This window comes from Cucurbita moschata, unplaced genomic scaffold (genome assembly GCF_002738365.1).
Source record: "Cucurbita moschata cultivar Rifu unplaced genomic scaffold, Cmos_1.0 Cmo_Scf00003, whole genome shotgun sequence".
In the NCBI taxonomy this organism is placed as follows: Eukaryota; Viridiplantae; Streptophyta; class Magnoliopsida; order Cucurbitales; family Cucurbitaceae; genus Cucurbita; species Cucurbita moschata.
Genome location: NW_019268519.1, coordinates 2,042,811 through 2,069,445, shown reverse-complemented (window position 1 = coordinate 2,069,445; position 26,635 = coordinate 2,042,811). Strand labels below are relative to the sequence as shown.

General features: G+C 38.2%; 3 protein-coding genes and 1 non-coding gene across 4 annotated transcripts; 1 reads left to right on the top strand and 3 right to left on the bottom strand.

Annotated features, from left to right (window-relative positions):
* Positions 1-34: 34 nt before the first annotated feature.
* LOC111435680 (protein SUPPRESSOR OF MAX2 1-like) lies at positions 35-26,635 on the bottom strand. Its single transcript, XM_023073146.1, has 6 exons — positions 26,625-26,635; positions 21,671-21,675; positions 6,786-7,495; positions 2,428-3,635; positions 1,890-2,190; positions 35-1,804 (listed from the first exon to the last, which is right to left on the bottom strand). The coding sequence occupies exons 3-6, from the start codon at positions 6,855-6,857 to the stop codon at positions 206-208; spliced, it is 3,180 nt and encodes a 1,059-aa protein (XP_022928914.1). The 5' UTR covers positions 6,858-7,495; positions 21,671-21,675; positions 26,625-26,635; the 3' UTR covers positions 35-205.
* On the bottom strand, positions 6,575-12,318 carry LOC111435687 (glutamate receptor 2.2-like). The gene is made up of 5 exons (XM_023073159.1): positions 11,994-12,318; positions 9,472-10,799; positions 8,839-9,148; positions 8,350-8,759; positions 6,575-8,081 (listed from the first exon to the last, which is right to left on the bottom strand). Exons 1-5 carry the CDS (start codon positions 12,301-12,303, stop codon positions 7,632-7,634), a joined length of 2,808 nt encoding a protein of 935 aa, XP_022928927.1. The 5' UTR covers positions 12,304-12,318; the 3' UTR covers positions 6,575-7,631.
* On the bottom strand, positions 16,547-16,682 carry LOC111441283. The gene has a single exon (XR_002710127.1). It is a non-coding gene; the product is annotated as a small nucleolar RNA Z247 (small nucleolar RNA).
* On the top strand, positions 18,634-22,708 carry LOC111435765 (small nuclear ribonucleoprotein E-like). The gene is made up of 6 exons (XM_023073300.1): positions 18,634-18,806; positions 18,943-18,969; positions 19,067-19,129; positions 21,984-22,062; positions 22,154-22,199; positions 22,275-22,708. Exons 1-6 carry the CDS (start codon positions 18,765-18,767, stop codon positions 22,282-22,284), a joined length of 267 nt encoding a protein of 88 aa, XP_022929068.1. The 5' UTR covers positions 18,634-18,764; the 3' UTR covers positions 22,285-22,708.

The window sequence follows — 26,635 nt, the reverse complement described above, 5'->3', positions numbered from 1 at the left end:
TTTTTTTTTTTTTTTTTTTTTTTTTTTTTTTTTTTTTTTGTCGAAGCTCCCTATCAATCTCCTTCTCTGCTTTCTGTTTATCAACTATTTGTTTGTGGCCTATCTAGAAGCTGTTAAAACACCTTCCCTCTCCTAGCCTTGGGGGAAAACTATATATGCATATATACAAGCTTCTCAAGAAGTTGAAATAATGAAAGTATTCTCATCACCCATTTACTGCTGTCACTACTTTGATCTTACTTGGTAGCCCATCTCCTTGGCTTCCGCTGCCTGATTCACGGTCTACTTCCAGAGCAACCACTACTGACTTGTCTCGCATGCTGCCTGCTGTTTTTGGAAAGCAGGCCTTGAGTTGGCTGAAGCAAGGAACTAGTGCTTTCTCTGCCCATTCTTCTAAACCAGTTTCCCCCAACCATACCCCAGCTACAATTTTTTGAACAGCCTGGTCTTGTAACTCGATCGACACTCCCTCTCCAATAATGCTGGAGAATTTCTCGTTGATTGAAGTTTTAATGTCGCAGGTTAAGTGATTGAAATTGACTGGCTTGAAGATAATAACATCGTCGACGATTTCCCGAAGCTCACTCAATACTGGTGAAGTTGTGGTTGATTCCATCTTGCTTAGCCCATATTCATCTTCATAATCAATTGTGAGGTCGCTTGAATTGTTTGACCCATCTGCAGTGTCGTCCTCTGTATTAGCGGCCTCATTCAAATCAAAAAACAAGCCTGGATTTGTATCTTTCCTGGGTTTTGTGGACCTTTCTTCATTACAAAGCCAGTTTGCTCGACGCTTTGGTAGCCTTTCTGATAGAGATAACCTCAATTGCCAATTTTCAGTAGCTAAATTTGCAAGCTCCTTTTCTCCAAGACTATTATGATCATACAAGTACTTTAGATCGTCAGGTAGCCAGCCAGTTGTAAGGATGAAAATAACATTACCAAGGCTGATTTCACGGCCATGGGAATCAGTAAGCCGACCGCTTTCTATTGCCCGTTTTATACTCCCACGAAATAGAACATCTGCTTCATCAATGTTCTCAAGAACTATCACTGAAAATGGATTATTCCGAACAGCCTCTGAAATTTGATCCAACGGCGTTCTCCCGCGAAAATTATTGGTGAATCCTCTATCATTACGTTGCGTACCGAGACAAATTGTGACCAGGATGGACCCAGATACCAGCTCTGAAAGAGCTGATGACATCTTCTTCTTGCCAACTTTGTCAGGCCCCGCAAATAATAGCCAAATGTCTCCTCTTGATCCAGCACTATGACGTTTCCTGTTGCCCAATTTGCGTTGAGTTATGGTGTTAGCCACAGCAGATGCTGCATCTCGCTGCCACCATACCTTTTCCATACAAACTTTAAGGATCTTCTTGTATGAATCAACATCTGTTATACCAAGCAGTTTGGCGCTTTGAAGGACCAAAGGAGACTTCATCTCTGGTCCTGAAGATTTAAATTCTTTGGTGATGTCTTCATGTGTTTGTTCAGGAATGCTACCACATAGCTTTCCTTGCCCAATAATCAATTCCGTTCGTATTGTGCTGTTGTCAGATGGTTGGTTGGGTTGTGGATTCATATTCAGCTCTAGAGCTCTCCCAAGGCTTTTATTCAGTTCTAACCTAGGCTGACAGGGATGTGACTTGAGCAAGTTATGGCTATATAATCCCATTGTCGAGATTCCTGTAGAACTGCAAAAGTTTGGCTGATGAAAATTGGGATGAAGGCGCAAGCATGTATTATTCCATTTCTTTTGCAGCTCTCGGGTCCTCTGCTTTACCAATTCATGGTCCTTACTCTACAATAAAACACAAACATAATTTAACTAACTTACTCTGCAAGGTAACATATCAAGTTGCAGTTAAATTTGAGTCTTAAGTTACCTGTTTTGAATCAATTGATTCGACATTAGGTGCATCAGCTTTAGCCCTTTGCAGCCAGTGCGGCAGAAGAGCGTGATTGCTATCGGTTTTGACTCCTGAAGAAGATTTCTCAGACTCCTCGTTCATGAGTCTTTGTAGTTCTTCTTCATACTTGTGCATACACTGTGGGCAGCAAGTTCTTTCCGGACCAGAATTTAGAGTCTCAGATTCATGTCTCAGTTGGGTAATGGGAGGAGTTGGAAAGAACTTCAATGGCGACGATGATTCAGTTGAACTTCCTAGAATCTCCTTTGTTCCAAGCCTAAATGAACAAAATAAAAAAAGACTCAATACCCAACTGAAAAGAACAAAAGAAATGATAGTCATTTCCAAACAATAGTAACATAATCACAGAAACATTTCTGGGAAAGAAGGGTTCTACAACTCTATGCCTAAATTTTCCAGCTTTTACTTGATTTCTGCGATGCCCCAAAAGATCTTATAGCATAACAATCAATAAACTTAATGAAATAAAAAGGATAGAGAATAAAAAATATACCTTCGATATAACCCAGAACGAGGGGCTTTAGCCACAACGGGAACAACGTGTAAATCCCAATCATTTTCGATGGAGGGATGATAGATTTGGCATCTCAAGAAGGTATCACAAGTAGCAGTTCCGATCAACCACAGCCGGCCAGCAGTTTCCTCCCTGAACCTTATCAATAGCTTTCCAATCTTCTGAACGGCAACGCGGCCGGCCTCTGATACAACTGGCTGCAGCACCACGCCGGAACCTGGGGGAACAGAACTCGCCGGCTGCTCAATCAACCATTTTAGATTCCCCAAGTTTAGAATTACACTCCCGCAATTTGATTTGGTCATTCGGGTCGCTAACGTATCTTCCAATTCTTCAAGTTTTGTGGATATTTGTGCTCCATCTGATGAAAGTTCCTTCTCGAAATATATAATCTCAGCATTCTCCAGCGGCCCTTCAGTCAGTTCTTTCTTGTTAATCCGCCTGATAAATTCTTCTACCATTGCATCTGTTTCCGAATCCCCAACTATGATTGGATTTCTCTTGGTCGTTCTGAGCAAAATATCCATGATTCGTTTCACTTCCTCTCCTCTCGGTTGACCCAATTGGGAAACATTTCCTTGATGCAGCCGTGGATTCAAATAAAGATTCCGATTAGGCATCGGAGAAGGGTGGCTACCTAATCCAATAGGGGGCGAATTCACCACAGATGCCGACGAGTTCAAAGACCGTTCAATCGTAGCTTTAACAGCAGGGCTCGAAAAGGTCGCCTCCCGCATAATTCTACTGACGCTTGGGTCATCGAGAATCGATATAACTAGCTGCTCGAACTCAACCTTCACCGCTAACATGGGCTGTTGCTGCAATTCGGAAGAGCCGCGACGTTGGTGAGCTTGAGCACGTTTAAGAGCTGCCATTAGCGCATTGGAAATCGGTGGTTCTGAGCCGGCGGAGACGTTTTGGGCCGTCGGTAATCGCTCAAGAGCGACGCTGAAACAGAGCTCGAGAGCTCTGCACTGAAGTGGGTGCGATGAATTGGGATGGGACTTGATGCAGGCCTGGCGAAGGAACCCAGTTGGCGAAGCCAACAGAGTTGCAGCCACATGGACCGGCGTAGTCTGGCCATGGTTACGGCGACCCGCCTCGGCAATTGACTGGTTCAAAATACTTGCGGCCTCCGACGTCAGAGTTTGCAGAATCGTACCAAGCCCGGCTCTCATTTCCAGAATCTATATTGTTTTACAAATTCAACCAATTAAAAGAAAAGAAAGAAAAGAAAATCAAATCCCCATTGAATCTGATGCCTGTGTTGTATATATGTTGTTTGGAGAGCAGAGAGGAAGATGAAGGAGTGAGGAAAATTCAGAGCTTCGCACCCAGAAGAAGAGAGAGAGGGTGATGGAAGTTGCTGAAAAGTAAGACAAGTAGACTACTCGGGGCATTCCCATCTACAATCTATCTTTAGTTTCCTGTCTGTCTGTTGTGTGGTGTTGTGAGTTCTTCCAGTTTAACTTTTAAAATTAATTAAATAATGAGTTAAATGCAATTTTATAAGGTAGAATTCCACCTCCCAAAAAGGTAACATTTAGATGATTAGATGCCCCCTCCTGTCACATGAACCTTCTTCCCCAACTTTTCATGCCTTCCAAATGACAGATTTACCCCCTCACAATAAAACTATTTAAAATCATATCCTTCTTTCTTTTGTCGTATTCCCCCACTTTTGCTCCTCCATCTAAATTATTACTAACCGCTAAAGCTCGCCACTTCCATTTCCTTTTTCCTTTAATAAATATCGTACCATTTAAGCTTAAAGATCATAGTATCCGAGTTAGACATCAAACGGTGTATATACCAAGATATGAGACTCCAACAGAAGGAGAGGGGCTTGATTTTATATAATTTATAGTAATAAAACTAAAAATGTTATAGAAAAGATGTGAAAAATATTTGGGGGAGGTGAGTTAAAATTAAATAGGTCGGTGGGGAAACAAAGGGAAGTGCTGTTTCATTAATTAGGTTTGACAAATTAAAAGGTATTGAACGCGGCTTCGGGTTTGGTTCACTTTGCCGCCATATGGTTTCTCCAAGTTGGCCTCGCCTCACCCCCCACACGATTTGACTTGGTCAGCCTGACTCGCCACCCGATTCCATCTGCATTAACTTTGACCTAACCCCCTCTCAATCTCCACTCACCCCTTTTCTATCAAATATCTCATCTAAACCCTTTAACACGCATCCGCACTAAATTTAAAAGGTGATAAAAGAGCATGGTCGGATATATTAGGAATATGTTTTCATACTTTTATAAAAAAAATATTTTATTCTCCTCTCCAATCAAAACATCTGACAAGAACGAATAAAAGGGTGTAGTTTGTCTTTCTCTCGTCATTGTGCCTTTCGGCATGTGTCTATAATTATTAATTTTTTCAAAACTTGGGTTGCTTTTGCCTCTTATCCACTCCCCCTCCCCTCTCCTTCTCCTTTTAATTTAATTATCACCTTCCTTTTTTTCCCACCCTTTTCATTAGTGGACCCATCTTGCTTTTCAATTATTAAAATGGCAATTATTCACAACCCTTTTTTTTCTTTTTGTACTGTTTATGTATCTTTTAAAATCATTATTACTTATAATAATTAGAAAGAAGAGTCTATTTGCACGCAACAAAATAACAAAAACCTCATATTTAAAAAAAAAAAAAAAAACAATCAATAGAAATGCATAATATTAACTTCATGTTTTTCTTCTTTTTTATAAACAGGAACCGAATGACACAGCTAACTCCACAGATTTATGATTCATGGCTTTCCAAAGGTGATAGCTGATAGCGAAAAGATTGACCTCCAAGATTTATGATCGGGACCCAACAATCAGACCTAAACTCTTCTACGCCACAAAAAAGCCAAACCCCACTTGATTTCTGGCAAAGAATTAGCAATATGGATGGGCAATATGGTAATTTTTGTTGGATGAAGGTCAAACTTCAAGATGGGGAATAAAAGTACTTTTTGCAAAGTTTGAGGGAAATTTGAGAAGCATCACCTTTAAAAAGTTTAGGTAGCTTCTTGCATCCAAAGCATGTGGACTTTCTCTCCAATCCAATCCCCACCACTACCTTTCCTATAGTTTTAGAATAAAGCTAAGTTGTGTAGCTTTTGAGATGACCAAATACAAAAAGCCACCACAAAGGCCTTCCTTTACAATCCAACTTCCCTCTTTGAGTTGATGATAACATTGTTAATACTCAAAATGACTAAATGATTCAACTTTTCTTCTAAACATTAATCAACAATAATCTATTATACTTCTAATACAAGCTTCAAAAAGGTCATCAATGGTATACACTTTTAGATACATTTGCAAAAGAGACAGACATGCTTTATCTAGTGGTGAAGTCTGTGTGGGGCTGTGGAACTTCCTCATCCTCAACAATCAATAACACCCAACCCCTTGTCGGCATAATCAATACCAACACACATTTTTATTAGTGGTGAAGTTTGTGTGGAAGGGGTGGAATTAAAAGTGAGTGTGGGTGCGCTTTCTGTTCTTATGTAAGAGATTCTGATTCTCAGGGGGTGTAAAGGCAGAGGAAACTAAAGTTGAAAAAGGCAGAGCACGACCCTTAAAAAAGGCAACAAAAGCTGCCAATGGGAAAGCTAAATCGTAGCAAACCAAGAGGGTAAGAGAAGGAAAACAAGGAAAGCTGAAACGGAAACATGCGTCTGCGCAACAGCCGCCCATAAAGCTGCCTTCCCCAAAACATCTACAAGTCAAACTTTTCTCTTTTCAGTACCTCTCTTCATGTTCATCTCCACAAAGTCTTCAGGATCCCTTTCCTTTTCACTTTATTGCCTATGCCTACAACAACCTAAATACTCCGAATATTAAAACACGATATAAATCACTAGAAGGGCCTCATAATTTTCACTCATTCTGCCTTCTCCTACTGCACCCTGAACTACTTCAGTTACTATCAAATTCCTTTGGAGTCTGAGTTTTGGGCCGACCAACTTGGACTTAACAAGTCGACCGATAGTCATGGTTATTATCATCCAACCATCTTGAACATTCCCAATGAAATTTGGGAATAACGAATATTTTACAGATTACATGAGAATAATGCACTTCAACTAATAATGTACCTCATTATATGTGATTATGGACATATCAGATGCAAATTCTATTCTATGATTCAAACGCGTCTTATATGAAGACACCATAGAAAGCAACTATATTTACCCATATGTACAATGATTCGCCATAAATCAGAATTTTCTTCCAAAACTTTGATGACAATTCATGATCAAAGATGGTAAATGGGTATGCAATCAGAGATGTAATGTCTATGGAGTAGAGAGATTAGCGATGGAAAACATACTTTGGACAAGCATGATCGGGCTGCAAATCTTGTCATAATAATGGCTTTGGCCTTGCCGTTCAGGGAGGTCATGAAGAATTGATTTTCTTATCCCAGTTTGTGAGCAAGCAATAACGCAGCTTGCAGAAGGAAGCCAGCGCAGCCTGAGAAATATTGATGGTCAAGACTGAAATCATACCTTTCACGGACACATTACTTTAATATAAAGAAGACTAAACGGACGTACCTGCGCGCTGGACATTACAACATAATGGTTTTTCCGAATTTTGCTGGAAATTTTGCATTACATGTTTATAGGCAAATATCACATATCACGGCCTGTATAAACGTAGTTGCGTATTTGATTGTATGATGATAAGATATAACAAGCAATACACTCAATCTATAGACAGAGATTCTAATATTTGGATTTCAGATGTACATAATTTTTGCAGATAGGACTAAACTTTATCTGTATTTAGAATTATTTCAGGAGAAACATGTCTAACTGTATCATCTTCAGTTCAATTCCTATCCAACCAACCGCTAGAATTTATGACCTGAACCTATTCATCTAGTTCTTTTTGTTTCTTGAAACAATCTCAATCAATGTGGGAACGGAAGAAATAACAGAAATCAAGTCTGTTGACCATATCAGATTGAGATCAACAAGTTGCTGGAATCGACTAGATGAACTGAATCATAATTTTTTTTCTTCCATTGGGGGATTACTTCAATTGGGAAGATCAAAGCATTAGAACTGACCCAGTTAAAATCTATGATCATCTGGCGCGATTTCCATATGAAAATGGTTGCTTTGAATGCTATTTTTAAGTGTAGAAAAGTTGTGTTGATCGAAGATTAAAGCTAGCTAGTGCTCTCTGTGACATGCTTTGCGGGACTCGCACTTCCATCGTGGCAGCCATGATCCGCACCAGCTGAAACAGTCTCCAATGTGTTAGTATTTGGCAATTTCAACCTGTCGTCCATTACCTTATCCTTCACATCAGAATGCAAATGCTGCTGAAACGACACATATTTTCTGTAGTAGGTCTTTGCCACTGAAGCAGGTTTTTGCCAGATGAAGGTTTTTGAGCCGATCAAAGCCAGCAGCAGCGATATGCCGGTGATTATAAAGAGGCCCCCGAAGCTCGACGCCTCTAGACATGGACTGTTCGGGGAGGAGATTGAGCTGTCTTGATTTTGATTTCCAGCTCCAAAGTATTTTGTTTGAATTGCCACCATTTTCTCGCTCTCTGTCACGTTCAATATTGCTCTTGATACATAAGGTACTAACCGGGAATTTAGTGGAAATGCCTGAAATTAACAAGCAACTTCAGTTGAAGTTGAACCACTATAATAATAATACATACAAAAGTAGTACAACTAATAGAACAGATCCTGTTCACATAATAATAACACATTCTCAGTTACATGGTGTCAAGAACTCAACTTTTAAGGCCAAAACAAAAGCAAAATTTGATTTTTGAGCAATGGGATGGTTCCTGTTTTTGCCCCTTGACTATTACTCATCAAGTGCACATACGAATTGAGAAACTTTGAATATTGTTTAAGAGACACTTACAAAGCCAAATCCGTCTGTTCGATATTTAGGTCCAGCCATAGTGAAATCGGAGCCATATTTTGTAAGGAAAACCTGCAGGTAAGGAATTTCATCAAAGATTGCAGCAACACCCCCATTTTGACTTCCTTTGGACAATGCCTTACGATACTCCTCAACGTTTGCATAAGATTTCAGCTTGGATTCATTAAATTTCAGCTGCTCTATCAACATAGATTTTAAAAAGGAACCCTTTTGATATCCAACGTAGTAGCCCTTGGATATAAGTTCACTCACGCTAAAATACTTGGGCTGTAGCTGATCTGACATTAAGATTGAAGACAAGCTTGCGGTGTAACTCTGCATTAGGACAAAAGCCAGAAACAACCAAACCACAAGCACAAACCTAGAGCGTGTATTAGTCACTATTTGTCCTGTTCAACGAAAAAAAACGGGAACTTCAATTTTCTTGTTTCTCAATCCGACAAGCATATAGAAAGAAATTGGGCTTACTTTCAGGGAGAACCATGGAGGAGACGGGAAACCAGAGGATTAAACAGAGTAGATTCAATGGACGCAACGATTCACTTCTTCCATTGTGCTCTAAGATCAGTAGAACAGCTCCTGTTGCTATGGAAACTGCTATGGCCGTAAGCCATAGACCCAAGCTCAGAGGTTTCAAGAAAACCCACATACTATGATGCAAGTTGCGTTTGACTGGAACGAGCATTGTCACGCCCGAGTCGGTAAATGGCAATGAGAAATCTACATAATTTGCTCGGCTGGCCACAATCGTAATATCTCCTACGACCACATCGAATTTCTTCTCGTACCCAAAAAGTTAAAACAAACATAAGATAAGCGTCAACCCTTCAATTCATCAAAATTAGTATATTACTCTCTACTTCAATGCATTGTTGATAGTCCAATGTGAACATAGGAATATAAGGAATTTATAATACTAAATATAAAAGCTCGTGTTATTATCTTGGATATCAGATTTTAACTTTGTCCAAGTGACTGGAACATTGAAAAATGTTGGTAGTCAAAGAAGAGCAGAAGCTATGGACGCAAATTCTGGGACATATTGCTGGACATGGCCATAAAGCAATAATTGAGATTAAAGTAAAATGGGAGAGCACTGACCTTCTCATTCTCGTTGAGTTGGTGGAGGAGGTCATCATAAATAACAGAGCTGTCCCCAGCTTCATCCCTGGAGAGTTCAAATTCATAAGGAAAAGGGAAAGGCAAGGCATCTGCAACAGCCCTGAAGACATCTATGCAAAACCCAGAAAAATTAAGCTCCCCCGTTAGAGGGTTTCTAGTCACATCCAAAAACTCATTAAACCCCTGTTTTTTGGGAACTCCTATTCTGAATTTTTCTCCATTTGCAGGCACAGCCCAGCCTTTTGGTGCAGTTATGGAGTCTCCCGGCCAAATTATCTTCTTCAGCTTACTGACTGAAGTGGAATATTTTTCAGTAGGTTTTGTATCAGATATGTTTCGGCAAATGCCTTTTTCAGGACTCCAACAACCAATCAATCTCTCTCCTCTCCCAATCAGATTGAAAATTTCAAAAGCCGAGGGCTGCAAATGCCCATCTACCAAGTGGAAATTCCCACTCAAACCCTGAAATTTGATATTCAACATCTCCTTCAACAGCTTCGGACCCACTTCCGAAACCCCCAAATTCGCAATATCGGTTTTCCCCTCGACATCACTACCCTGACCCCTGAGAAACCGTAGATTGTTCCCTTCCCCTATCCTCTCAGCCGCCGTAGCCAACGCCCAAATGGTGTCATATGCCCACAAGCCATAGATGTTAAGCTCCGGCGTCGACCATTTCCATCTCCTTTTGAAACTCTCCAGCGCTTCTGAAGCAGGGAAATAGGGGCGGATACCTAAAACACCCTCCATTGATTTGATAACCAAAGGATCCATGGCGTCAAGACAATTGGAAAGAGAGTTGGTGAGAATCCAGGCATAGCCTTCACTCATCATCCCCGCTTTGTCCACAAGCGGAAACAGAACAGAGCCAAATGGAGAAGTGACGTGCACCAAGAAAACCCTAGTCTGCCGGTTCTTCATCTTATTGAGCTGTTCCGAAATTTGGTACGCATCCATGGAGGTAGCAATAGCGTATTTATAAGGGACTCGAATGTTGGATTGTTGGAGTTCGTCGGTGAGGAAAGGGATGAGGCCTTTGCCATATTCAGTGTCTTCGTAGATGAGGACGAGCTCGTGCCAACCGAACCCTTGGACGATGGCGGTGATGGCTTTGACCTGAGACGAGTCGTTTTGGGCAGTTCGGACGAAGAAGGGGCTCTGCGAGGGAGAAATGGAGAGGCTGGTGGCGGAAAATGAAATGATTGGCACGCGAACCTTCTCGCCTAGCTTTATCATAAACGTTGCCTCGCTCGAACTTTCTGGCCCTATTATTGCATGCACTTTTTGGTTCTTCACTAAATCCACCACTGCAACCATTAATATTATCCACGTCACTTATTTATTAAACATACTCTAAAGTCTTTTAAAGTAATGAAAATTAACTCTCTTTTAATGAACTCCAACTCACACTTGTTCCAGTTTAATCTCACATAGTTTAGTGCCTTAAATTACCACATCATTTATTTATTAATATGAAAGTATATAGTATATATAAATATTACTAAATTAATAAAAATACCATTCAATTTTGTGGGTAACTTTTTAAGATTTTTAATAACACCTTTCAATTTTTCAAAAAAAAAAAAACTTTCAAAAAATTCAAAACTACTAAGAATATGGTAAATACTTTGTTTTAATTTTTTTTTTAACTGTGTTTCAGTTGTTTTAATATTTTCCTTAGTAACCTTTAAAACTTTTTTAAAAATTTTAAAACAAATTTTAAACTAACACATGTACTAAAATTTTTGGAGATAATTTATAAAGTGTTAGTAGATAGTTTTTGTCTATATATTGATGGTAAAAAAATTTCTATAAAAGTAAATGGTGTTAATGCAACTTTTAAAAAATTTAAAGTTAAAGTAATTAGTCATGCTACAAGTATTTTTTAGATTTTTTTTTTCTTTTTAATTTAAAGGTATTATTGAGATAAGAATAGTTATTGAAATATGTTTTTACTAAAATTTTATTCTTAGAATTAGGATACAAATATGACATTAAGGGAAAATGTATATTTTTAGAACATGGGTCTTTTATATCAAAATAATATATAATACATTGCTAAGATGATATTCTTTGGAATGTCACATTAGTAGCTTTCGTGTCCTCTACAAGTGTGAAATATAAATATTGTCAAGAATGAGGAAAATTGACTCTAAAATAAGTTCAACCATTTAAATCTTCGTGATATGAGATAAATCAATTGAGCCCAAAGTTTTTTTAAAAAAAAAAAAAAAAACTTTTGAAACATTTGTTCGAGTGCAATTTTAATAATTTTAATAATTTTTGTAGAACCCAATTATGAACCACCTTGAAATAGTTTTTAAAAAATATTTAGAACCCTCCTCTCTCCCTACCGTCAACAACCTCCGACTGACTTCGTCGGATTCTCAATCGAAACAAAGATATTTCTTCAGCCAGCTTCGACGAGGGTCACGAGCCACGTTCAAAATTCATTAGTCCCAACAAAAGTAAGCCAAAAAATAGGGCAAAGAAAACCTCACCAGCCGACGTTGCGGCGACCACATCCTGTGAATCTCTGATCTTCATAACCAATCTGTTGCGATAATGTGGATGCGCTGCATAGAAATCCGTCAGTGCCATTTGAATGCATTTTTCTGCAGCCCCACCAATGGACGGAGTCAGCTTATCAACAACCGCCCCTACATGTATCAAATTCACCGTTGTCCTGTTTTCATTCATTACCTCCTCTTCCCCATCAATCTTCGCCCCACAACTCAACCCAACCCAAATCAACAAACCCCAAATCAACCAAAATGGAGCTTTTAATTTACTCATCCCCTTCATCTCCATTTCTCGTTAGTGTCTTCCGGCTCCTCTGCCCCTTTTTCATTTATAGCAACACTCCCCTGCTCAAACGGTGTTATTATTATTATTATTTTCTTTGTTATTATCTTTAATCCCTTCTTCCCACTGAATTTTCACGAATTTTCGTGCATGGGTATATCTGAAAGAATCTTTAAAAAGAACCCAGTTAGAAAGTCATATCCTTTTTCATAATCGATCGATCAAACGGTTGCAAATAGGTCACTCTAGATCTTGACTTCTGTTTCTGTATTTGGATGGTTCTTTCCTGGAAAAAAAAACGGGTTATTTTAACTTCAATTACTACAACTCTATACCATTTATGCAATTTCTGGGGAAATTGTATCCACCGGCAAGCGTCACCGCGTGAAGTAGTTGTGAAGTTAATGGTCCAAGCACAGAGTTACCTGCAACTCATTTTCTACGTTAAGCTTTCGAGTAAGTGGTAAAAAAAGCTGCATTTTGTTTATTAATTGGTGATGGAAGTATCAAGTTTATGCAAAACTGTGCCTCACACTATTGAGGACATATTCTATTTATATTGGCAAAAGATTAACTAATAGATCCGATTTCATAGGAAACTAACGAAGTAAGCCTATTCTTATGGCATGACTAACTTCAAGCTATTCTAATGGATTGACCAATTCTAACAGTCCCCTTCAATCCCAACAAGTCTTGTACATGTTGAGATTGTTACAATGTGTAGTAAAAGGAGTTTTAGACAGTGGTTTTGTCAGGATATCAGCTACTTGATCACTTGATGAAATGAACCGAACTTCCATTGCTTTACGTGCTACTTGTTCCCGAACAAAATGAAAATCAACTTCAATATGTTTCGTTCTAGCATGAAATACTGGATTTGAAGTTAAATATGTAGCTCCGAGGTTGTCACACCAGAGGCGAGGAGCCTTTGATTGATACACGCCCAGTTCCTTCAGTAATGACTTGATCCAAATCATTTCTGCAGTAAGATTCGCAATGGCCTTGTATTCTGCTTCGGTGCTTGATCTTGACACTGTAGCCTGTTTTCTGGAACTCCATGAGATTAGATTTGCTCCAAGAAATACAGCAAAGCCGCTAGTTGAACGTCGATCATCGGGACAACCAGCCCAATCAGCATCAGAAAACCCCGACAACATCATGGTTGATTTCTGAATTTTCACTCCTAATGCTAGTGTGCCTTTAACATAACGAAGAATTCTCTTCACAGCACCCCAATGAGCATCAGTAGGTGTATGAAGATATTGACACACTTTATTGACAGCAAATGCCAAATCAGGCCTAGTCATTGTCAAATATTGTAGTGCTCCCACTGTACTTCTGTATTTGAATTGTTCTTCAGCTGATAAGGGTATTCCTTGTTCTCTGAATAATTTTTCAGCAGAACCCATTGGTGTAGACATAGGTTTGCATTTTTCCATGTTTACTCTTTTCAACAAATCTAAGGCATATCGTCTCTGTGACAGTATGATACCATCTCGTGTTTTCTTGACTTCAATACCCAGAAAATACTCAAGATCACCCAAATCTTTTACTGCAAAATCTATTTTCAATTTCTGAATCAACCTTTCGGTTGCTTGATCAGAGGAGCTCACAATAATTATATCATCAACATAGATGAGCATATAGATAGTTATCTCTCTGTTTTTGAGAATAAAAAGAGATGAATCAGCTACTGAAGCCTTGAAGCCTAACTCAATAAGTTTTCCAGTCAACCTTGAATGCCAAGCTTTTGGGGCTTGTTTCAGGCCATAAAGGGCTTTCTTGAGCTTGCATATGTAATTCTTTGGTTTGGCTGAGTCTTGAAATCCTGGTGGTTGTCGCATGTACACTTCCTCTTTCAGAATTCCATGCAAAAATGCATTTTGGATATCAACTTGTCTCATATTCCAGCCCTTGGTTACTGCTAGCGAAAGAATGACCCTGATTGTTGACGGTTTGATCACAGGGCTAAAAGTATCAGTGTAATCAACACCAAATCTTTGCTTGAATCCTTTGGCAACTAATCTTGCTTTTAATCTTTCAACTGACCCATCTGCTTTTCTTTTCACTTTATACACCCATTTACTATCAATGAGATTTATTCCAGGTTTGGGTGGAACTAGATCCCAAGTGGCATTTCGTTTTAGCGCTGAGAGCTCATCATTCATTGCTCCTCTCCATCTTGGATGTTGCATGGCTTCCTGCAGGTTTCGAGGTTCAGTAGCAGTCTCTATGATCGGAGTTGTGATAGTTACAGCGCTTGCGAATTTTCTTGAGGTTTCTGAATATCTGATAGTTCCATCAGTGAATTGTTTAGCTTGTACAATGTTATTTCTCAACCTTGTTCGCATTGGATGTTGACTAGCTGCTTCAGTTGGTTGATCAGACACATGTTCATGAGTTTGGTTTTGAGCATTGATCGAACTGCTCTCAGCTTCATATTCTGCAATTTCCTCTGAACTTCTTGTATTATCTGCAGAAGATAAGCTGACACCAGACAAGTTGTCACTAGCAATATTATCAGTTTGACCATCATTCATATGGGAATTACTAACAACTGGTTCAATATCTGTAAGAGCATTTTCAGTGTAAAAACTAGCAAGTTTGGCTAAGGCTGGAAGTAGAACAGGATGATGTGGATTTGTGGTTTTGTTTGGTGGCTTAGATTCTTCAAAAGGAAAAATATTTTCATCGAAAACCACGTCTCTAGAGATGTAAATACGTCCTGTACTTCTATTTAAGCATTTATATCCCTTATGAGAAGAACTATAACCCAAGAATATACATCTAGTAGTTCTGAAACTCAGTTTCTTGTTGTTGTAAGGCCTTAAATTAGGCCAGCAAGCACAGCCAAACACCCTAAGCATGGAGTAGTCTGGACTTTTACCAAACAATTTATGAAGTGGTGTGTCTTGTTGTATGGTTCGGCTGGGCATTCTATTTATAAGAAAGCAAGCTGTGTTGAAAGCTTCATCCCAGTAGGATAGAGGCATGTTGGCTTGAGCGAGTAAAGCAAGGCCAGTTTCTACAATGTGTCTGTGTTTTCTTTCGACTAACCCATTCTGCTGGTGTGTGTGAGGACAGGAGATATGATGTTCAATGCCTGTGGATTTGAAATAATTGTGTAACCGATGGTATTCACCCCCCCAATCTGATTGGACGGAGCGAATTTTGGTATTTAGCATAGTTTCAACATGTTTTTGAAATTGAAGGAACACAGACTCAACATCAGATTTGCATCTCAGAAAGTAAATCCAAACATAACGACTAAAATCATCAACAAAGGAAACATAATATTTGGAATTATTTACTGACGCAATGGATGGACCCCATACATCAGTGTGAACTAATTGAAGGGGTGCTGTAGATACATGCTGAGAAGAACCAAATGGCAATTGATGTGCTTTCCCTAATTGACAAGCATTACAAATTGAGGAAGAGGGAATATTAGTATCTATAGCTAAATTATTATCTTGTAGAATTCTAATGGTAATTGGAGATGCAGGGTGCCCTAGCCTTCTGTGCCATTGTTCTTTCGAAAGTTTGGCTGTCAGCAAGGCTTGACTGAAATTATGCGGTAGAACGTATAGGCCATTCTTACATCTACCGTGGAGCAGGAGTTTCTTCGTGACTCGGTCCTTAACCAAAAAATAGTTTGGGTGAAATTCTACAACAGCATTATTATCAGATGCTAGTCTTTGTACTGAAATTAGGTGCTTATTGATTTTAGGAACATATAGGATATGTTTCAGAACAAGAGATGAACCAGAAATTAATGAATTCCCAATATGAGAGATAGACAAACCTGCGCCATTTGCAACCTGAATTTGGTCGGTGCCAGTGTAGCGTTCTCTGGTGGTAAGCCTCTCTAGGTCATTGGTGATATGATCTGTGGCTCCAGTGTCAACATACCAGTTTGTGTCACTAGTGTATCCACTTGTTGCCAAAGCTGCTTGTTTGAGATTATTTTCGGCTTGATATGCCTGATCAAATCTGTGCCAGCATTGCAAAGCATCGTGATTGGGCTTACCACAAATCTGACAGACAATGCCTGAGCTGCTTTGTGTCTTTGATGGTTGACGTCCAGGATTGTTCACAGTACGCCTTGATTGTCCATGACCACTATTTAACTGACGACTACGACCGCGACTACCTCGACCTCCATTGGCACCTCCACGAATGGATATCCTATTGACATTGTTAGCAGATGAAAGTTGCTCAAATGTACCCTTACGCAAGTGCCGCATCTCATAGCTCAGCATGTGAGCATACACGTCGCTGACAGTGTATACATCTGTTCTGGTTGTAATGCTTGTGACTAGAGGATCATAATCTGGACCAAGTCCTTGCAGCATGTAGGCGATGAGTTCTTCATCCTCTATTCGCTTGCCAATGGCAGCAAGTGTATCACCAAGATGTTTTACTTTACGAAAGTAGTCAGCAATTGTCATGTCCTTTTTCTGGATAGTAGAGAGTTCCATACGGATCTGCATTGCTCTTGCTCGAGATGTGGAAGCAAATTGTCGCTCCAGCGTAATCCAGGCTTCTCGTGCAGTGGTGATTCCAACCATCGTGCTGAGAACCTCCTCAGTGACTGATGAGTTGATGAGGCTGAGTACCAGCTGGTCCTGGGGGTACCAGACTGTGAACTCAGGGTTGATGATAATTTTGCGATTCCCTGTTTCTTCACTTGGTTCAACGGCGATCGTCTGGCTTGGTGCAGGCATGGATCCATCCACAAAACCAACAAGGTTTTGGCTACGCAAGTAGGGAAGGATTTGGGTAGACCACAGTAGATAATTTTCTTGTGTAAGCTTAACACTAATCACCTGACTGATCGACGGAGAAGACATTGTGTTGAATGGGATTGACATGTCTAACAGCAGAGGCTATGGATCTCGTGGATCTTATTTCGGCTCTGATACCATATCAAGTTTATGCAAAACTGTGCCTCACACTATTGAGGACATATTCTATTTATATTGGCAAAAGATTAACTAATAGATCCGATTTCATAGGAAACTAACGAAGTAAGCCTATTCTTATGGCATGACTAACTTCAAGCTATTCTAATGGATTGACCAATTCTAACAGGAAGCTCCTACGCACATAGATAACGATGGGTGAACGGGAAGGTATTTGAGTCAATTTTCGGTGGTCAAATGATACCGTATCTAGTAATTTCTAGGAAAAAGTCCTACGATTTGGGCATCATTTAATTAGGTAAGATCTGTAGAAACGCAATGTCGAACTCGAAGTTTGTGAAATTTCTAAGGAATGGAATCAAGCTTGGTTTTTGTGCATATTTAAGGAAATAATCTATTCCCAGTGCTACTTTTTTTAATGCTAATAGGATGTTGAATAATGGGGTTTCGTGTTCTTCATTTTTTTAAGCCTTTAGTGCATGAACGCATCAGTAAACTAACCATTTTTTTGGATGACTTTTGATCGAACACATTTAATTACTTTTCTTGCGTTGGATTTTCATGAATTCACGGTTGCGAGATTTCGCAGTTTCTTTCCTGCATAATAAACATCAGAGTTCATCAGAAGTTGTCGTTTTTATTTATTTTTTTTAAATTTAATTATCACGACATGGTCATTGAATATAATTAACTTCTCAACAGCACGTCAGTGAGGGGTATTTCCTCCCAACTTGTAAGTTGGAAGCTTTATTAATTAAAAGGAACGTAACCAAATTTGACTCTAAGCTATAGAACATACTTTACCAGCTAAACGAATCAAATAGACTATTAATATATGTATTTGTCGTTAATCTATGTTCCTTCAACAATATTTTGAGTTTGTTAGCAATATAGAAGACATAAATCAATACGTGGATATGTCTATGCTACCGCTAACAGACAACCATCAGTTAATTTGGTTAGTGCAATTATACTTTTATGTGTTAATATTACTTTAATTAATTTATTATTGTTAGGGGAACGAAAAAGTGTAAATTTTTTTTTTTAATAGACGCGTTTTAGATCTTAAAGAAAAATTTAAAAAGGATATCAATAATATTGATGGAATACTATCCCTCAACTCGTCATGATTGAAAAAAAAAAAATATATAAATCAATTAAATATTAATGAAATTAGTAGAAATTTGACATTTTCCATAAAAACTTAATGATAAGAATATGTTTTTTTAAATGTGTTAACAGTTTATAAATATTATTATACAAATTATTACCATTATTTTTCTAAATTTTAATAATGAAAGTATAATATTTTTAAAGATCAAACGTAATTTGAAGTTTTTATTTTTTATTTTAAAGATTTAAAGATTATTGAAACAAAACATATTTAAGAATAATTTTTAAAATTTAATTCGTAATTCGTCGGGGCGCGCCTAAAAAGCGCGGGGTACTTCCACTTTCAAGAAGCGTTCTCTAGGGTTTCGTTTCGTGTCCTGGAAGTCTAACCGGCAAGGTCCTCTCACCTCCTAACCAATTTTGATAGCCATGGCGAGCACCAAAGTGCAGAGGATTATGACCCAGCCCATTGTACGTATTGAATCTATTCATCTCCCTTCCTTTGTTGCTTTTACTTGGGACTGACTTTAAACTATTTCTGTGCTTTACTGATGGGTTCTGTATCTTTGTCTTTTCCCTCTCGATCCCGGTGCTTCTCTGGAACTAGAACTTGATATTCAGGTTTCTTCAAAGTGTAAGAACTTACTCCTCCATTCTTTTTTAAAAAAGTTATCGCACCTGGCTTTTCTGGTCTAATTTGGTTTTCTAATTCGAGTTTGAAATAAATGCAGAAAGCTCGCATTCAGATTTGGCTGTTTGAGCAAAAGGACCTTAGGATCGAGGGCCGAATTATTGTAAGGTTTTACTTTTTGCTGGTTTACTATTCTTTTTTTCTATATTGGCAATTAATGTAATATGAATTGAAAGCCCCTGTTTCCGTATGTGTTGATCTCTTGTTGATAGTTTAATGGGTTTACTGCATTCTACTTTTCTTGTTGGCCTATGTTCATGATTTATAGATGCTCCAAATTCATAGTTGGATGTAATTTACTCTCCCACATGCTTCTTACAGAAATCCTGTGATTTTAGTGGAGAACAGGACATGAATGTGTTAAAAAGTTCTTAGATGTCTTGTGCGGTAACTCAAGCTAGTTGAATCTAAGGACTCTCATAAACGTTTTGGATATGCAAACTCCTAGTTTACACTCCAAAATCGAGTTGATTTCATTTCAAATGATTTGAGAATCAAATCACTACACAAGCAAGATCGATCAAGTCAAACTTGGATAATTCCAAGAATGTAGCCTAAACTACGTTGAATTTCAAAGAAACTTAGCTCTTAACTAAAAGAAAGCACAAATTCTCTTTTTACTATATTTTCCAAGTCTACTTTACAAAAACAACATACATGACTTTATATAACCTCAAAATCAAAATGAACTCTTGACCTTCCATGAGGTATTTCAAGAGTTGTAACCTTCATACTCTATGACATAATTAGTCACTATGTAAATGTAACCTTAAAGTAAATAAAAGTCTTAACATATATTAACGAAACACCGTTAACTCTATATTTTTGTTCACCCAAAATTTATAACCATCTAAGAATAAACGAGGTTCTTCTTCCTTGAAGTTCATATTATATGATTGAGATGTGTTGGTTTATATCATCCTGACGAAGGACCTCAAACTCCTACTCCACATTGTGAATCTGGGCAAAGTTTCTAGAGTTCAAACAAATTTGGTTGTGTAGGCGGTTTATTTGTTACTAGTTGAATTTGAACCTAATCCATGCCCCAAAATAAATTCGCATGACTTCAAGATTGTGCTTCAGTATTTTGATTGCATTTTACACTGCCATCAAGAGTTATGCAGGAAATTGGGCAAAATCTTGGACACAGCTTGAAATTGCTGCTTATGTGGCTATCACGCAAACTTGCTCTAGGAATGGGAATGGACCATAGTGTTATCATTTCTACCCCCCCCCAAAAGAAAACCTCATTTCTTTGGGCACATAGATCATTGAATTTAAGGGGGAAAAAAAATCATTTCTTTGTTCAGATAGTGAATGTTTTTTTGGCTCTCAGTTTTAGATAGATCGAGTCTCTAATGAAAATATTTTTATGGTTAGAATGGTCCTTCAAGAGTTTGTATGGTATCAGCCTTACAATGGACGTGTTTAACTCAACAAAAGACAGCAAACAGCAAATACCCAAAAGAAAAAACTATTCTATTTATTAATTTCAGAAAACCTCACAAAACAGCCAAATTGGCAAAAACATTCAGCAGAAAGGAAAATGTAAGCAGGCCGCCAGCTTATCTGAAATTTCCTGTTTCATCCTTCCTAGAATAAGTTTTCACAATGGAGGCATCGCATAGCCTTCATTTTTTGTTGAGCTTTGGTAGTTGAAATTTAAGGTAATCAGGGGTAGTGCATCTCTTTCCTCCAAAACTTAGCCAGTGCATGATGTAGTAGTTGTCTTCATCTTGTAATGTAATAAGGTAGAGGTGTGGGACATAGAGTTATATCTCAGTATTCTGTCCAATTGATCAAACTCTCTGGTCGGAACTCTGTTTTCCCTGAAACCTCAAATAATTCTGAGCGCAATGGTCAATTACCTCTGTGATCTGCAGTATTCTGTATGAAATTGTTTCATCTTCTGTTGCTGGAGCAAATCTTGAATAGTACTTTTCTTAAGAGATATCCCCTTGCCTGGGAATTGATTTCCATCTGTCGACACCTACATGAAGTTAGTTTATTCTCCTGTTATTCTATTACTCAATTAAGCTTGATTTCTATCTATTTTGTGCGGGATTATCCTCATCAATTTATGAAATATTGTGACTTGTGCATCCTAAAACTTTTCCTACCACCAGGGGTTGAACGTTGTATTCAGAATTCAGTCAGCAAGTATTTTGGGTTCATTATTCCTCATGTGAACTAAGTGAATTTAGTCTTAGCGTCTTGACTTTTGATATGTTGAATTTGAATGCAGTAGCATATTTCATGTCCTATTCATCTACTTCTTTTCACGATTATTGCGATGTAATTCTTCTGAGATGCTTTTGTGCATCTATTGCTTCTAATTTCTAAGCTAGTAAAAGCTATAGCCATAGAGTTCAAAATGCACTTTGAAAAACATTGGGAGTGGTTCTACTGCTAGTAATCTCTTGTCTGGATCACTTTCTTTTGATATATTTCATTCTCTGGTTCAACAAGCTAACTAGGGAGTAACACTCTGCTGCAAAGATTGTGGTGTAATCTCAATATCCTGCTTATCTTTTCATTTATTAGATCCATTGCTAGGATTGTCATTTTCATCGCTGAGTAGATATTTCCCTTGGCCTTGGGCTTCACTTTCCTCTCTTTTATAATTTCATACAGTCCATGAAACTGTTCCTTGCCGCAAAGAAATTGTTGTTTGGTCGTCTACTTTTTCCTAGTTTTCTATAATATATAGTTTGTAGTTTTCTCAACTATTAGCTCATATGCCTCATTTTCTGTAATATACATGCAGTAATATGTTTATGATTATCTTGTACTAGAAAATTTTAATTTTGTTGTTTCATCGTTTGTTGTAATTACCTATGTTTTGGCTGACTAATTAATGTTATTGTTATAACTTATAAGGGAGGTGCAGTTAGAAGAAGCTGTTTCCTTTATATTGGTGTTATCTTTAAATTGATTATATTTTCTTGACCGTGCAGGGATTTGATGAGTACATGAATTTAGTTCTCGATGACGCCGAGGAAGTAAATATTAAGAAAAAGAGTAAAAAAACACTCGGTATGCCTTCTTCCCCCTCATTTGTTGTTGTCTCCTCTCTAATTCAATGGTTTTCTAAAATGCCTTCTTTGTTTTTTTCTTTCCCCTTCAGGGAGGATTCTCCTCAAAGGAGACAACATTACGTTAATGATGAACACGTAAGTGAAATTGAACTTGCCCTTCCTCTCCCTTTCTCTTATCCCAGCTAACCTTTTTTTCCCTTCAAATTTCAGGGGAAAATGATGTTCGTCCTGCAGAACACATTATTGAGATAGATTTTCACTTCCATTGTATGGCACTATAGCTTTTACAATTTAGCTTCTGTTCGGAGTTGTATCTTTCTACATTTCAAGCCATCAGTGACTAACTAGTTATTTGGATGTATAACGTTATATTGCTATTGGTAGGTAATGTCGTTTTATGTGCACTCCTTTTAAATTATTGGCCTTAGAATTGGTTGTTTGCACCAACCGAATCCTTGAAACTACGGACTTTAGGTTCCTCAAATTGTAAACTGTTAATGGAGCATCGTTTGAGAATTTCCTGTTTATTTCAAGAGGATGTTGGTTACCCTGGATTCATTGAACCTCAACTCATGGTCTTCATCCTCGGAGAGAAAAGCGTCACCTTCCTAATCCTGTATAAGATTGATTACCAAGTTATGTTGTGTGATGATGCGTTCTAAATATTACCTTTTACAGGATTTGGCTATTTTTAATAATGACCTTCACTCAGACAGCGTTGCTTAAGGCAATTGTCTTGGATATGTAATCTTTTGACTTAACATCGGCGCAAGCACTCCAGTAGTACGAGTATTCAAGTTCGTGCAGTTGTCCGGGGTGGTAAACCGCCTACAAAAAGGCCGTAGGCAGCGTCTGGCGTGGGGTGCTAGATCATGCCCTTTTGATAACCTGAGCAGTAAATCTAATTCACTGCTGTTTGTTCTGCTTTTGTCGTTTTTAGATGATGTAGGCAATCTTGGAAGTGGGAAAGCGAAGCGGGTGAAAGACAGCAATCCACTAGTAGCACCGCGGTGGTGGGAGATTGGACTACGAATCGAAAGAGAATTTTGGAGATAACCCAGGTGGCCGGTGGTGGGACATGGAGTCAGGGAATCGCACCCTTCAGGTCATGCAACCCTTGCCCTCTGCTTTCAACTGGAGTATGTAAAAAAGTATGTGTTCCCTTGAGTTGGAAATGAGTGCGCTATCGCATTTGTTCTTTTCATTTTATTGGTGAATGACTCATCCTCCACACATATCATCTCTCTCCCTCTCTCCTTGGTGCAATACGCCACTCCATTCTGTTCTTGTCTTCTTCCCCACCTTGTTTGGTGCCTTCTGTGACACATTCCATAACCCCTGATATCCCTCTCTCTTATGATTGGGAAAATGCATGATTGTTTCAGAGTGGTTGACACAACATGAAAACATCACTATTAATTTATTTTAATCAATCTCAATCTATCATGCATCTCTTGATATTAAATTTGGTTGATCGACTTTCTTGATTTTTGGTTTGACCCCATGTTTTCTTTTAACTCTAGCAGGTCCTTGTCTTGTGGGAATTTGGAGATGGCAATTGTTCATAATACATTGAATAGTATGACTCTGTGGCCCTCCCGATTCTTGGGGAAGCCTGGCTTTTACCGATGCCTTGCCCATGTGAGTTTGGAGTACGCTTTCAGCAAAATGGGGTCTCAAATAGTACACTAGCTGATAGAAAAGATAAATACCCCCTAAACTTTTGGGCGACATAGCTTTGTTGTGCTGGAACAATATGAGCCGTGGGATATATTGATAGTGAAATTTCAGGAAGCATAGAGGACCGTCACAAAATGGTCTACTCTGCATTCTATTACACTAGGAGTTTGATGCTTAGTTTTTATCTTCATGTGGTGAGAAAGCTAATGTTGTGGCTTAGTTTTCTATTGCCCAGGTTGGAGGCTAACCACTAGGTGGTTCCGCTTGGCTAACGTCATACGGAATACAAATTTATTGAGACAATAATTTGAGATGAAGAGGTCAATTACATGCTGCGTTTTGTTTTTCAATTTTTGGAAACCACATTTTCACAAAGATGGTTGCTAAACTGCAGTTTGAGCAAGATTTGAAGACAGCTGAAGTAGTTTATGAAGTTTGGCACTCAGTACTATCATTTATAGGAACAATAGCCTGGATATACAAAAAGGGCAAGAAAGTCTAACCAAAAATGTAGCACTAAACTTATTGTGCTTGAATATGTCAGAGAAAACAGTAGATGGAAAGTCATCGATCCATTACCTTACCATCGGCAAAGAAATCAAACCATCCGCCGCGGGAGAAATCAGATGGGACAAGAAAGGTTCTGTTCTGTTGAAAGTAATAAAAAAAAAAAAAAAGTTGGGGGTTAATTCAAACTGCACTCGATACCTCTGAGGAAGAAAAAGAACATGAAAATGGGCCTCGAAATTTCTGCAAATCAGATTTGTTTGTCATTGGCGTTCGAAACACAGAAGAGTAAATGGGGTCGATATCTACATACATTCCATTATATGGACACACAACACAATATGCTGAATATGATTCCCACCATTCACTATGATCAGTGCACTTCCTTGGATGATTACTTTTGGTTGTTTTGATTGGATGTCGTACTAGTACCTGCTTCTTTCTTTTAAAATCTTCCCACTTTCGATAGTATGCCTATATGTAAATCGAGTAATAAAGGCTACATTGTGTAGTCTAATTATGTGTACTTCGAACCACCTTATTCATCCGTAGAAGATAAGACCCTTCTACCTACCCAAGCTAATACAATGTTTTTTATTTTTTGAATGTTGTGCCAAAGGAGATATGATATGCTAGCAATGGTGGGAGGGCTCTCTTGAGTATCGGATCGGAATCCATGAAGGTGATTGAACATTGGAAATTATCGTTTTCTACTGTTGTTGAGCAGAGAGGGTGGAAAGAAACGTGATGGTGAATTCTTGTTTGGCATCTGTGTCCTTTTGAGTGTCTATTAATAGAAGGAGCCAAATCAAATTTCCTCCATGTTTTGTTCCATTTCAGGACAAGGCCACATGCTACATGCCCCACCCTCATCAACTTTACAACCCCCTAATGGACCCATTTCCCAAATCAAATGCTCTCACACAGTAGTTCACCACCCATCTTCAAACCCCCCTTTTCTCTTTTCCTTTGAATTTAACTCGTACAAATTTAATGTCTTTAACTAAGTAAATGAATCTGAGGTGACATCCCATGTTACCATCTCTATCGAGAGTCCAAGGAATCGAGCTTAGCAAGAGGCCTACTAAACTAAAGGCTTCAACTATAATTCTTTGTGTTTCTTTCCTATGAACATAATTAATGAGAGGAATGTTTGAGTCGCCTATTGATGACAAGACATACCCAGTGCCCCCGAGTTGATATATGCGTATTGAATGGTTGATAAATCTATTAGTAAGCAAGTGCTTCAAAAAGCAAAATTATTTATCTGCATTAACATAAAGCATGACAACAAAATCTAATAATTGGCGGGAAGACTACTTCTGCTCTACCAATTTGATATGTCACCCACCCATTTTCTTTAATTTTCCTTTTCAAACATGGTTGTGGCTTTTCCAATCACTTCATTATATTCTCTTCAATTATGATAATGATTTTGGGTCATTTCATATACGTCATCTAATTGGCAAATCTTTTTAGGGACATCCATAACTATTACTAAGTTTTTAGTGTACTCTAACACTACCTCAAACCAGCTACCCCAATCTCAATGAATGAAATAAGTATGTGTATAAACCATGGATGTGTTGAAAAACGAGATTGTATTCAGCCATATATGATAGCATACAAATTACAAAGTAAGCACCGTCGTTCTTAACCAAGACTCAAGTTAAGCTCTATCTCAAAATCTCATGAAGTTAGGAGTAAAGCATCTTTAGATTAACTCATCTCGTTAGATGTAGAGAAATATTGAGAACCAAAATAGTTTAGCCCTATTCCAATACATACACATAAGTCCTCGCTCCACATTCTTATCGAGTGATCCATGAATCTGCCTATGATTTAGTTATGTAATAATTAAATTCAATATTATCCTACTATATTAATTTTTCTTTTTTATGTTGACTTAACCTTCGTTCAAGTAAGTTCCAACGATATTTTAACTTGATTAATGAAAGAATTAATCCCAATAATTTTGCCAGTGAATTTTCTTACATGACCCCATAACCCACTTTTAGATTGATAATCATGTATCCTAATTGGTAATTAAAGAATAGATTACACCCAATTATTTATCCACTTACCCACCACTTCGTTTTGTCAATTCCACTCAACTACCTTATCCACCTCTTTATCTTCCATAGATTGGCACAAATTATCATGTGTGGGTGTTCATATTCTCCCCCCCATCAAATAAACTATGGACACAGTAAAGCAAAGAATAAGAGTATCTATTGAAACAAAATACTCACAATATCTAAATTATATCATCACAGATGTTGATGGGTCTGATTTTGATACCATTTTCATTGGCTCTGTGTTGTATAATATACTATATTGATGCATCAGTAATGTAATTAATTGAGAGGACACTTGAAAGTGGG